Below are 14,417 nucleotides of genomic sequence, written 5' to 3' on the forward strand. Positions count from 1 at the left end.
TAGTCAGATTGTTTCAAACAGATAGAAAACCGCGAACGGATATTTGATAAATGAGAAATTCGAAAGTGCGAACTGTATTAAGCAATCGATGAAAACCGTGTTTCTTATCGCACTTGATTATCTTATTTAACGCGTTCACTGCTACCGTGATAATAGTTCATTTTCAATTTTCCACCTTACGCTATTAATATAGAAATAATCGATAATGGATAATAGGTGGAAATAAATTATAAACAGGTTTCAAATCGTACAGAAAATCATTTTTACTCCATCCTGCCACCAGAAGAGTGAACGTGTTAATTTCTATTTTCAAGCTTTTGATGAACCAAGTGAAACACGTTTTAAAGCGAATGATAAATTTACACGTTGCTCATCGCGTGTTTCTTAATTTGTATAAATTTTTCACTCAACTGTTCTTACGTTTTCTCATAGCGAATCATGCTATGCTTCGTGATACTTATCGCTCAGTAACAGGCATCACTGACATCGCCATCGCACGTTCTATATTTTTATCCGTAAATTATCCACGCTTCCGTGGCGTCAACGTGTAACTTAAGAAACATCAACTTAATTACGATAATCAGAGTACGATGTTCGATTTGATGATCTAGAATCACGCAAGTGCATAATATTTATTACCGATCGGTTGATATGTTAATGAGAACCGGTTGATAACGGGGTTGCGTTTATGAAAGTTTATCATCGTCTTTCGAGAAGCAATTCATTTCAGCAATCTTTCTAACGTCGTGGAAAATTTAGAGCTAGATTAACACTGGCCAGGTATTTCATTCGGACACACGAAATGCATTTACCATGGTTTAACGTAGTTTCGGTTGATGTTGATACTGCACTTGTATGCATACCACAGACGCGGTTTCACCATTTAGGCTATCAAACAAAAGTTACGCCAGCAAGGTATTCGCAAACCGACCGAAAGTATACGAACTAGTTTTTGACGAGGAAAAAATGTGTCAAAACTATTGCATGTTTATTTGAAAATATATACACTGCCGTCCATAAGTCATCGGACACTATAAAACAGAATACTCTTTTTAAAATTGGCGTAAATGACTTGAGGACAAATTATAATTTTTTGAAACGACAAAAGCATACATCTTAGTAAATTAATTTGTATAGCTTCTCGAGAAATCTCAAGTTATTCGGTCCAATTTTAAAAAGAGTATTCTGTTTTAAAGAGTGCCCGGTGACTTATGGACGACAGTGTACGTATCTTTTGTATCGGACAAGCGAAAGGGTCGAAATGAAGCTTTAGCTACACTATTCACTGTAGATGAATAAGTATGGAGGGAATCGAAGGTTACACGTGATGTAACCATCGGATAATTAGCTGTTCCACGTAAGAAAATCGCATTCTTGCGGGCGATTTGAATTTACAGAAGGTGCGAAGGTGTACGTGGTAATGTTTGAACAATGCTTTTCCCGTGTCATTCTTTTCAACGATTGCGATAAGCTTGTATCCATCTCCTCCCGTGTCTCTGTACTATTTTTAACGCGATTGTAAACTCAGACAAGAAGCTGGAAAAAATTTTTTCAGCTACGACACTTCTGCTTGATACGAATAATTGCGTAACAATGTCAAAAGCACCTTTATTTAGAATCTTTTTGTCTACCTTGAATCTCCTAATTAGTCAAGGTGTGGTTTTGCTTCGAACTCGCTCGGTTTGACCCTGACCTTCTTCGCACGAAAAACAAGTACATTATAAAATCCAAAGGTATGCGATATACCGTTTGTTCGCGGCTCGAAGTACGAAAGAAAGTATCACTGGAGAATTTTTTCAACAGAGATCACCTCTTCAGTGGTATAATTTATACAAAGTTGGTACACCAAAATGTATCAGATAAGATTTTAGGTGGGAAAGAATTAAATAATGTTAGGTGGGTGGGTTAGTATTGGGATTATACTTTGATGAAGTTGAGGAAAAATGAAAATGTATTTCGATGAGCAACACGGTGAAGGTATGCAAGGTCGGAATTCACGCGATGTGACTCGGGAATTTCTTCAGGGTACTTAGCCGTTGGTTGCTTATCTTCCTCCGTCTTTTAAATAGTCACATGCCTATTGGGAAATCCTCGCCTTGAGGAGCTACTACTTGCCTTGTCGTTGAATGAATTCCCATGCGTTTATCCCTTCCCCTTTTAAATACGTTTTAATGCAAAATTATATCCAGTGGTGAATGCTATTATCATTGAATTGTTCATGGTTAAAATTTCTTATTAGTTAATTAGTATTTGCCTAAATAAAATTCGCAGAGTCATTCTGTTGATTCTGATACGGCAATTAACGCGTTTTCTTATGATTCCCCGTGCTCACTGTTTTTCATCGACACAGAATTAATCCGGAACGAGTTGGCGACGGTGATTGACAGCTTTGATAACATTATTAAATATCTCCTAGGATTTCCTGTAATTGTTTACAGGAAAGGAAATATATTAAAGATATTTACGTTGATGCAAAGCGAATAGATTTCTTTGAGCATTCTAATGCTGATGTTCGATAGATCAACACGTTTTCCTCGAAATTACCGATTCGGATTAATAAATATTTCGTTACTACTGTCTGAGGGAGGTTGTTGAACTTTTAACCCGGATTAAAATAGCAGAATCAAACTGTCAATTTGCATTTATTGGAATATTGGCTTTACCGTGACTGTTTGATCGTATTTTTAGTTTCTATGTAGTTTCAGATTCAATTGAGTTCTATAAAAACTTATAAGTACATTTATTTGATTCTCAAGTGATAGGAAATACCGTCGTGCAAAAATAACAGAATCTGTAGATTTCAATAAAAAAAAACAGAAAAAAAAAACGACAAGTACATTATGACTACACTGTGTATGTTTATGCAAATATATACAAGTTATTCCATTTTTTATAGAATGCTATAAATGCATAAACATCCGTAGTCTAACAATGACTACAGCTACCATTTATGACTAGAGATTACAATTACTAATACTTCATCTAAATTACTAATCTAACGTTAAAATCCTACATCGCTAGTGTTGTACTTATTCTATTTATACATCTTTGAACGATGTTCAGTTTTATAAACTTTCACTGTTTCACTTTTTCGAAACTGTTCTCATGTAAAAGCATCTCGTTCAAAGTTTATAAATATTAACAATATTGAGAGTTTTGATTGCTTTCGTTGCTCGGTATGTTACAATTAATAGTATTCAATCCTTTGATTGTAGACCGTGCCGAAAAGGAAAATATTCTTAACTTTGTAACCAGTTTTCTCGATGATCAACGATTGGTATCGATGATACCGGGCGCCAATAAAAACGCGAGAAAAACAATTGATACTGAACTGTACCAACTCATTCCTACGGCTATGTTCGATGCCGAAGAATTCGCGTGTTCTATCTTTTCCGATTTGTTCAATTTCTCTCCGGGATGGCAACGATACTCGTCGTCTTTTGGTATCACGTCTTTTACGATGCCGAGGAACTGGTCGAACGGGCATAATTCCGCGCAGCCAGGGATCGTTTGGATTATAAGTTGCTCGGAAACTCCGGTCCAGAGTAGAGCCTGGCGAGAAAGTTGAATTTTCAACATAATTTTTGAACATGTGCTTCGTACCTCGAATACGGTGTTTCATTTCTAAATGAAATATTTACTCGAACATAGTAGGTTCCTTTCTTGTCTCGCAGAGTTTCCAGGATTACGGTAGCTCCATAGGCAGGTATTGCCGGTTCGTCCAGGTCCAAGGCTCTCACAACTGCGGCAACGTTCATTTCATGAGCCGAGAATAGAAACGCCTTCGTATCGTACGGTTCCAATTTTCCTTGCTGATACGTTTTGATGTCTTCTATCATCTTTCGTAGCAGCAAGCCTGAAGTAAATATGACGAAGATCGTTAGATGTAACATCAATCAAACCTACAGTATTTCTTATCAGTTCACGTGATTATCCTCCTTGTACCTCCATTCAAACGTTTCAACGTCCTTGTGTACGATCTGAGTTTGAAATCCAACGCTATTATTTCCTTCATCGGAGTAGGATAAACCGTCTCTGTCCATTTTGGAAGGCTCAGGTTTTGAGCAGCCTGCCATTAGATTGATCATTAGACCGATACAAATTAGATAGATTTAATTAGATAGAATCATTCATACCTGCTCCTTCAACAAATTGTACATGTAAGTCACCGAGGATGTTGTGTTTATCGTTTTTCCACTGTGCTTTGACAAATAACTCATGACATTTTTGTATTTGCTCACTAATTCTTGCGTGTTCTTTTGTCGAAGGAATTTATCGTATTCTTCTCTGTACCTTTAATTATTATAGACGAATATAATTAATTTTAAGAACATCGAGTTAGAGCCTTGTACGAACAACCATGTACTTGGCTACCAATTTCTATGTTCCCTTTAATAATATTTTATATTCTTGTGAAGATATCAGAAAATCTTGAATATTGGAGCTTCAGTGGGTAGCAGAGTACCGGGTTGTCTATGTAAGGGTTAATGAACAAACACACCGAAAGAATTACCTAGGGCAATGATGTGGAAATAAGAGATTATCAGCCTCATAGGGTACGAAGAACGAGGAGGTGGGAATCCAGGGTAGATGGGGATTCCAGGTTTGCTTCTGCGAGGGCGGGAATAATCCAGCCAGAACTAGTTGTAGGGACAGCTGAGTCCTTGGGATGTACGTTGATCGAGCATAGATCTTCTCCGGCCAATAATCCGGCCCGAAATATTGATCGTAACGTTCACGAAGCATTGTCCCGATCCTGTATTCGCGTAGCTTACCCTGCTGCATAATTGCACGAAACAATTACCATTTGTATTTGTCGATACATGCATCGTTCACAGAATAACAGAATACTTGATGGTCTTCCCCTTTCCGTGCATTAAGAAGCATTAGATTGTTGCATTTCAAATGATAGAATGTGGAACGTAAAATTTAGTAAGATTAGAATATCACCTATGTTAATTTCGCGTTTTTGTAGCTCCTGAGAATTTCCTGAATAAATTCGTCATTTCATTATTGACAGAAATCGTTAAGTTAAGAAACGTTATTTAATTATGTAGATATTGAAGAAGGAATTATGTAAGATTCAAATTTAAAGAATCAACTATATGCAAATTTCCAAAGGTTCCTCGAAATTTGCGCATTTATTAATAGAACCGCATCACTTTTCAACTTACGTTTGTTAAATCCCCGCTGCCCATTGGATAGTAGGAATAGTCCCGGTACGGATCGTTGGGATAATTCTGGTACTCCCGATGAGGCACTTTATCACCGTGTCGAAATACCTTCAAAAAACACGTGCGACCATTAATTTCTGATACCACGAGTATCGTCGATAATGACTCGGCAACATCACAAATAATTTTAGGCGACATCATTCACTTTCACCGCTTTCATATTTATAAAAATGAAAGTTACTTCTGCTTGACGAACGAAAATCGTCGTTCTTAAGAAGAAACGTTGAGATTTACCACGTGTAACAATTGTAACTCCAAATCACAGTTGACCATGGCGACGGTGATGAAGAGCATGGTGATAATCATCATGCGACGATCGAACAATGACATTTTCTTCGTTTTTCGACACTGATCCGGTGACGATGCAAAGCACGACACGGTGTACGTCCAGAATGTACAATTTCTTCGCACGATCTACGAAGATCCTTATATTCCTGACGGTGCTTAACTGATACAACTCGTTGAGTGGGGGTGGATAAGGAACACAGGCGAACAGGTTTGCAGTTCTCTCGATTTTTATCGCCGCTTCCCCGTTTTTGCTCGTTACGTTGATCCTTTTCCTGCTGCCAAGTGGCGATCGTAGTGTTACTCGAAGGCCGCGTACTGATAGAATGGGTTATCCCCGGTTTCGGTGGCTCAGGTTCAACATCATATCCCCGTGAAAGCCGTGTTTAATCGTTAAACAAAGATCCGTGGATCGCCTTGAAAATGCCCTGTTATGTTGCTCGTTTAGCTCGCCACACTCGAATCTCATATGGGACCATGCTATCCATTGCTTAATTTAGCCTCTCTTCAAAATAAAATGAAAATGGAGAAAGTTGGTGCAAAGTGTGTTTGTATTTCAATCATTTATTGGACATCAGGTAAACATCTATACAACGGTATTCGTATTATTTTAAGAGATTTTGCTTAGATCACGATACTCTACCTAATGTAATAAAAATGATAGAGAACAGATTTTTTTTTTTCTGTCATGACTCAACGTAGTTGATTAGAGTATACGCAATCGCCTTAATTGATGGTCCAATTAAGAAATTTGCATCGACGTGTAATCTATCGTGTTGACATAATAATGAGCTTCATATACGGATACAGGAAATCGTGAGATAAATTAAGGAGAAGATTCGATTGATCAAAATTCATTGGGAAGCAAGCCCTGAAGCGCTTTTATCGTTTCATTTATTCTTACTGAAGAACTTTGATTAGAATCCTCGCGTTCTTCTTGAAATCCCGTTCGACGTAAAATAGCCGGAATTTACGAGGAAAATCTTTACCTGAAATACGATTTCTCGTAACAGGTACTTACGTGGCGCTTACAGAGGACGGGAATCTTATTTTACAAATTACTTTATCAGACATAATTCGTACGGGTATTTCCTCGTTACACAACGATCGACTTCGATTTCTGCTAATACTGTTTCTTTGAATAAAAAGAAAAAACAGATAAATTACCTGATGTCCTTAGACTCCAAACGAGTTACAGTTTCGTAAATTTTCAATATTAAGAGCGAATATTTATCTGTTTGTGACGTCTATCGAGAATAACTTGATTGTTATCAGTTACATTTATTCATGTGGTGGTACATTGTCCTTTCGCCTTGTCACGTTTACACTTATGTGTTAGATACCTATTCAATTAACAATGCATACTCCTTTAAAATATGCAACTTTCTTTATCGCATATCCGAGTCAAGAACTTGAAATATTGATGCAGTTAGATAAATTGCAAACATTCAAAGGATACAATACTACTCTACATCAAAGATAGCAGATTATAAATTATGATCTTTAGCAGGTATCATTAATTATATTCACGGTATTGTTGTATTTCAATTCCATCTGCTGTCAGACGAAGTTTCTTATTCAGCACTCCTGTCACATTTGATTTTTTCCTTTACCATTTCGTTCGCAGAAATATTTTGATGTTTAGGTGCGCAGTTATGCGGCACACTAAAAATTGCGGTGAAACATTTCGCTTTGTTTCCAGGCGATAACGGGCGGACATAAAGGTGTAACTTTATGCATGATAAATTGTCTTGTAGGTAAAAAAATGTAGTTGCAATTTACACATTGTCGCACTTTGTACGTGTTAGTCGAAAAAAGTGACGGTATGATACGTGTATGATGAATGAGCTACGTATAACCGACTGTAACGCAAGGTGTAATGATGTTTGCTTTGTTAATTATATAGCCGTTAGTTATTTCTTTCCTTGTAATGACTTCTGCGAAATAGAACGTGCAAAGTTCCTGATAGTGCCTGCGAACGCGAAGGATTTTTCAACCTTTTAACGAGACTTCTTGTGTTTTTTTTTTTTTAAATAGAATATGATGAAATAAGTGAAACGAAAACATCATAAAGTCATTATACATTCATAGTTTTTTTGAAATCTTTCAATATAGGCATTTAAGTTAAATTATCGTTATTAAAAGTGATCGAGGAATGAAGACAGAATTATTCAACTTATTTCGAAACAGTTCAATTCCTGTTCACCCGGTAATGAATTGCTTCATTTAACCGGAGTTATTTACCAGGTATATAAATAACATTATAACACCGTTCGACATGGAAATGTTAACTGTTTACAACTTGTTTTAAATGTAATTCGTTCTATATCTTTCACTTTTCATAAAGTTCTATGAAAATATTTCGAAGTCAACACAGTCACTCGAGAGAGAGAGGAAAATAGTGGGGGAGAGGAATGTGTGAAACGACCCATAGTTGTACGTTCAAAAATTCAAAAATTGCATGAAAATATTCTTTTTGGAGCAGTTCAATTTAAAAACAGGTGACGGTGACTAACGTTTGCATTTGTATCATCATTGTTCGCCATTTGTATCACAATGTTAACACCTTGACTGTCGCGTCATCTACGCGTGGGTGATACCTGAATTTCCATAGGAATCCATCGCCTGTTGTATTACGAATTCATTTACTTACCTTATTACGAATACTTATACCCTCGAGTGCCGAGGGTATAATCTCGGCACCTGTTTATTACAATTCAACAATCTGAAGAAAATTCTTAGTAGCATTAACATTAAATTGGAAAATAAAACGATGGTAATTTGAGTGATTACAATTATACCGTGTCATTCTATATACGTTTCTTTGCTGTATTAATATGGAACAAGAAACGTCATAGAATTATGAATAAAAAACAGATAATACAACGAACCGTCATAGGTAGATCCGTGGGTGTGTCGCGGATAAAGTTGGTTGATACACGCCTCTGTTTTACAATGAATACGTATGTTAAGATGTTTAGAAGATGAAAAAAAAAAAAAAGTAGAGAAGTAAACCGGTCTCGAAAGACCATAACCTTTATCAACTATACTCACTGTTCTTAATGAACGTGTAAAGAAGATCCTCCCCGTTACGAGAGTCAATATTGTCCGCTTCGTTTTGCACAGCAAATCCTTAGTGAAAAGGTTTCATAAAATTTCATAGAAAGTAAATAACGACGCGATGTATTAAAAGTGAACCTCGACATTTCTATTTGCGATCACGAGTGTATGCGCTCTTGCTGTTTTATGTATCTCGAAACGTTGCAAGATTATTGCAAAATTTATGAAGCCTTCGCGAAAAGGTGAAAAGATTGTTAATGGAGTTTCTTTCGTGCTCCTTTTTATGCGGTATATAAATTAAACGAGACGAATCGCAAATAATGTTAATGGCGGTCCTTTTTAAACGGCACGAATGAAACTGATAAGAATTTAGACTTTCAATAGGCGAGAAATACGTAGAATTGCTCAGGTTTTCTTTTTCTTATACAAAGTGGAAGTATTTATTCTGTAAATGTTTTGTTACAAAGTTACAAGGAAGGTTAACAATAACTTCAATTAAAATTCTTAGGAACTTCGCAGTTTAATTAATATATACTTCAGCGATGTCGAGCTTGTATTCATATTTCCTTGCGATGTTAACTATAAGCAACATAAACAAGATAAACAAAGTTAACCTTTCGTATATCACGATGGAAAATCCGTTGTTATCTATTTCACGCGTGCGATATTCGCTTTTACTTTGTAACAAAATATTTATAGCTAACCTTTGTATAACATTTTCCTTTTATTTTTAACTATGGGATATACCCTCGCGTTTTGCCGAGAAAAACCTGAGATTTCTACATATTTCTATAAATTAAAACTGCAGCGCTAAAGCTAAATTTAGTTTAGGGGGGTAATCAAATATAACACCAAATTGCAAATTATTAATTGGTAATCCAACTGAGTTAATACGTTAATTATAACAAAAATTTATTTTGGAAGTTTTTATTCTTTTCCTCGAAATTTTAGTAATTATCGTATGCATCGTACACATATAATCAATATTTCAAGAGATTCGATCATTCATCCATCATTCTTCTTTATGTTCAAGTTCTCGGAACGCGATTAGTAATACTGTTTGTGTCGAAAATACATATTTCAAACGGCTGTCGATTCTTAACTGTGCGCGTTTGTCGATCCCGTGGTACCGATAGTCGTTGTCGTTATGCAAAAACTCCGTTAGATTGTTACTATTCTTTGTGACTCGACGATATTGGCATCCTTCGTTTTTCCTCTTTCCTTCTTTTTTTTTTTTATCAAATTCATTCCAGCGACCGGACTTTTATCCGGGACATTGTTGGACCGATGTATCGACTACTCGATTGCACGTTCAAGGCTGCGATAACCTTGAATCGAATTTTCCTATACATCTGTCTCGATATTTTCACGTATATACACCTTTCCTGAATTTCTCATTCGACTCTGTCGATTTGTTTCTTGAATTTATTCATATATTGATCACTGATCCTTGTACAACAATTATTTTCTCCACATTTTCATATCACGATACATACGTTCATTTGAAATAGATTGTTTTTATATATTTAATTGAAAAAAATAGAATCATTTAGCACGCATGTCATTAATGCGACGACCTTGCGTCTGACGGATATAAAAGTGAACGGAACAAGAGAGGAAAAATGATTCCGGATCCAAAATGTATTGCTATCTTTCAAAGCATAAAATCCTCATATATCATCCTCTTGGTTATAAGCACGGTGACAACATTATTTATAATACGATTATCACATTTATCACGCGTGGTAAATTTGAAAATTAATTTAACAGGACGAAGAAAGAATAACGTTTGTCTCGAATAAACACCTTGGATACAGGTATGCTCATTAACATCCCGTCTTCTGTACGTTACAATTACAGTGTTCGAGCCGTTTGTAATCTAGATTAGCGAGGTTTATTAATTTTCATTAGCAATTTTCTAATTCCTTATTCAGCTGGTTGCGTAATGATCCTTTAAAATTGGAGAAGGTTCGATTCGTAATCAGTCGAGTCTGTTCGCGTAGAGGGATTTTAGATTGTTGCGCGCCATTTTCGATGATTGTCAATTTTTCATTTCGATGGTTTCATTGTGTATGGATTTGAAGAATAATTGCGCTTGCGTTTCGTTCATTGGAATCATGATGCATCGGAGCATCATATTTATTGGTACTCGAATCGGTACTCAAGGATGTATGAATTTTAATCCGAGCACAGATGCATCTTCATCCAGTGGTACGGGATGCAAGTTGAAGCTTCCATTATTACGAACAGAATTAATAATGGATGCACCAGACTGCAAGGCAACAGCGTCACAAATTAGATGTGCTTCTTATCGTGAACGTACAGCCACGTGTATGTCTGTTCTACGATATGCAATCACTTACACATTAGAATTTTTAATGCGAAACAGCATTGAACGAGAAATAAATTTGCCTTTATTAAGTGATTTAACCTAATTAAAATACGGAGATACCGAGATGTAGGTTCCTTGAACAGGTCCGTGTGAACTCCAACTTTATTACATGTTTCAACAAACTGAAGGTGTTATTTGAAAATGTTACGTCATCAAAAAATTTTCAATTTAATCATTTGATTTTCGCGTTAACTACGTATGGCAGAAAATGAAAAGGTTAAATTGAAAAGTGAAGCAATCGTGTTTCGAATAATTGCAATTATAGAACGACGTATATACTACGCAAAGCTATTTCCACTGTAGCAATCAAATTCGCCTCGATTTTTTATTTTTTGTTGCGAAAATGTTGTGAAAAAGTTAGCGAAAATGAACTATCATCCCTTTGATTTTGCAAATGTTTTCGCAACCCTCTGTTTCGTATGTCAATCACCGAGACAAAGTTGGATGAGAAAGAAAGAGGGAAAAAAATAAAAGGGTACCATGGTGGAACCGCATCTCGCTGGTAGATACTGCAACTGCACTCGCAGCTCCAGGTTGACTGCAGACCGTCGAGAAAGGAAATCCAATAGCATGGAATTGAATAACGTATCGACAGACGTCGTAGGGTGCGAAGGCACGTTTTGGGAACAACTTCCTTCTGCAAGAACCACGCTGGATCTGTTCGAAATCGATAGAATCGATGGGGAATTCGTCACGCCCGAAGAAATACAAGTTACGGTGAAAGAAAATAGGAAATAATGGAATAAGTGAAAACAATGGAAGACGGAGAAGGATACCGAGAAACTATTTGTTTAACTTTGGCTTTTAGCTAGAATGTAATCTCATTTGTGGTAGGAAACTGTTAAATTCTGTACCGTGTTCCTAATTTCCAACGAATGACGCAGGATAACTCAAATATTGTCTATCCGTTCGTACAATTCCGGAACGGTGGAAGTATAAACCAAAGTTTCACGAAATTTGAAGGATGTGGAATTGTGAGTAACCCGTGCATGAGCATTATCGATATTCGAAGGACATCGGTGTTACCTCAGCGAGCATTATGTGGGTTACTAGTCCAAGGTCCAACTTCGTTCGTGTCCTGGAACATAAGCTCGTTTGTATCCCGGATAATTTACCCGAACTTCCGGTGACCTATATCGCTTCTATCTGTCTTATCCTAGACAAAACTTTTTCCTTAAAAATTTCAACTTGACAGTCGGTTCCTGAAGTATTAGTATCCTTTTAATCGACGGGTTTGAATGGCGAATAATATAATTTTATTTACTAATTACCATTTATATTGGCTTTCAGCTGATCGGGCATAGGGTATATCATAGTTATTAACTTTTTACACGTGCTCCTTTATATCTTTACTTTGTTTTGCATTCGATTTTTTTTTCACGCTCTGTTAAATCGTGCCTCGTAGTTATTTTTCAATTGAGTCCGAAGACTTAGTCGAGCGTGTCACATCCAGTAGACTGGATTCCATTAACACCGGTGCATTCAGGCTCGATTCCAGATTAAATTGAGTTTGTTTTGTAAGAAACGGGGTCGTGTACGCTATCACATAATCCATACTAGGATAGTTTCCAAATCAAACATTCTTTTTTAACGCAAAAGTAGTCCAAGGTATGTTTGATGTAACTAGTGGAAGAGATGACAAAACTGTCCTATGGTTTGATCTTCGAAGGGCCGATGAGAAATAGTGACCTGGAAGAAACAATGTTTATAATACATCATTCATTTCAGCAGTTTTAATTGAATCTTATTTATTCATTTATCAGAATTTTAACCAACATTCCTAGATATCTTAATCCATTTTCTTTGATATGTACAGCTAGTATTTAAACAGACCGTGTAGTTTGCAGTTTACACTTGCATTATAAGCAAGTTTCTTCTTACTATTAGTAACTTCCATTTGGTGAAGTTTATACATGTACTTCAAAGTTCTACTCGAGATTCAGCTAGCAAAATTATTCGGAGAAACTGTATTCAATAAATATAAAGTCTTTAGACAATTAGAGAGCAATTTTCTGTATGAAAATGACGAATATTGTCTGATACTGTAAACTAAAATTTATTTGCTGCATGAACGTTGTTGATCGAAATATGCGTTCATAATCCATTGATATTGTTTTTTATTCATTTTTGATAAGCAGAAAGTTGACGCGAAGGAAGATCGTTGAAAAATTGATGAAACCGCGGTTTCTTGAACGACGGGCACTAAATTTAATGCTCCCGAACGTGAGCTAGGAACTGTTCGATAATGGAACCGCGAAGACCGTCGAAAGGGATCGAGGAAGACGGCAAAACGACTTTCCTCTGAATCGTTGAAAAATAACCGTCTAAGTTTTTATTGCTTTTGGGGTTAATCTTACTTCGAGGGATGTCTTGCGCCGGAAAACTTCAATTTGTTTAAACAGTTCGCCATGAAAATAATTGTAAATCAATGTGGCGGGTTGATTCTCACGGGGACCATCGTCGACCAATGCCAGAAATTTGGTACAATCAAATTATTAAGAACAGAGTATCTTAAGGTTATTTGAATAAAAGTTGAATTCGTAGGCTCGATCGTCTCCCCCTAACAATAAATGTGATAATGAAGTTTGATATCTCGCAGCTATTATCGCTGAAATTCGATAAGAGGGGGGGGGGGGATATCTGAGAGATTTAGCACATACAGAAAGAGTCGTTAAAGTATTACCTTCATTATCATTCCCTTCTCTCTGGGAAACTTCGTTTCGTCATGCGGGTAGACGTTACGTGAAAGCTTATAGGAAAGTTGGGAAAGTTTCCTTGAAAATTGACTTGGAGCCGTATTAAAGCTACTGGTAGCCCATCATAATTGAAATCTCGGAAATCAAGATCGCAGATAAGGGTTTGCTTTTAACGTAGTACCTCGTTCGCTCGAATCATTCCATATTTATTTCACGATCGAGCATACCTTAACGCAGAGAACCTTTTAATTATGAAACTTAATTATCCGTCAAACAGTTGTAACTCAACAACCTTGCATTGATGTTCCTAAAACCTGCAATAAATTGATAACAGGATGATTGTCGGATATTTCAAGTATCTTAATGCTCTTTCGGAACGTTAATTTACTTTTACAAGTGTACGGTACAATTTAAGCGAAAGGAGAAGTTTTATCGCGCGAACAGGATATACCGCGCTATCATAAAACTGCAACTTTTATTCTTTATTCGAGTAAAATATAGTGTTCGTTGGTGGAAGTTAAAAAGCTCCTAGATTTAGGAAGGAGGACACTGTGTATAGCAATAAGTATATACATTATCCTGTGTACTGACCGAGGAGCTAAGGATTATGGATAGACACTCTCGAAATTGACGCCACTGTACACGGAAACTCAATATATCGTTCGTTCAATGACCTGGCTTTCTGGCTTGCGTACTTCCTGTTCACAGATATCCGAGATTAGTTCGAAATCGATCTTTCACGAACAAAAG

The 14,417-nt window shown here is 36.5% G+C and overlaps 2 protein-coding genes across 5 annotated transcripts in view; one reads left to right on the forward strand and one right to left on the reverse strand.

The window, feature by feature from the left end:
• The window catches only part of RhoGEF3 (Rho guanine nucleotide exchange factor 3), a 109,872-nt gene that overhangs the window by 1,243 nt on the left and 94,212 nt on the right, over nt 1-14,417 (forward strand). The gene's annotated exons all lie outside the window — the stretch shown is intronic.
• On the reverse strand, nt 2,798-5,998 carry LOC117607243 (venom acid phosphatase Acph-1). The gene is made up of 7 exons (XM_034330711.2): nt 5,469-5,998; nt 5,175-5,282; nt 4,514-4,779; nt 4,137-4,293; nt 3,946-4,069; nt 3,642-3,856; nt 2,798-3,552 (listed from the first exon to the last, which is right to left on the reverse strand). Exons 1-7 carry the CDS (start codon nt 5,562-5,564, stop codon nt 3,268-3,270), a joined length of 1,251 nt encoding a protein of 416 aa, XP_034186602.2. The 5' UTR covers nt 5,565-5,998; the 3' UTR covers nt 2,798-3,267.

This window comes from Osmia lignaria, chromosome 14 (genome assembly GCF_051020975.1).
Source record: "Osmia lignaria lignaria isolate PbOS001 chromosome 14, iyOsmLign1, whole genome shotgun sequence".
Taxonomy (NCBI): domain Eukaryota; kingdom Metazoa; phylum Arthropoda; class Insecta; order Hymenoptera; family Megachilidae; genus Osmia; species Osmia lignaria.

Excerpts from the sequence above, each read along its gene's own strand:
- LOC117607243 (XM_034330711.2), bottom strand. The coding sequence starts at position 5,564 with ATGTCATTGTTCGATCGTCGCATGATGATTATCACCATGCTCTTCATC. Across the intron at positions 4,780-5,174 it reads GCAGCGGGGATTTAACAAAC|CAGGGTAAGCTACGCGAATA; the intron begins GTAAGTTGAAAA and ends GCAATTATGCAG. Across the intron at positions 3,857-3,945 it reads GTTGAAACGTTTGAATGGAG|GCTTGCTGCTACGAAAGATG; the intron begins GTACAAGGAGGA and ends TATTTACTTCAG.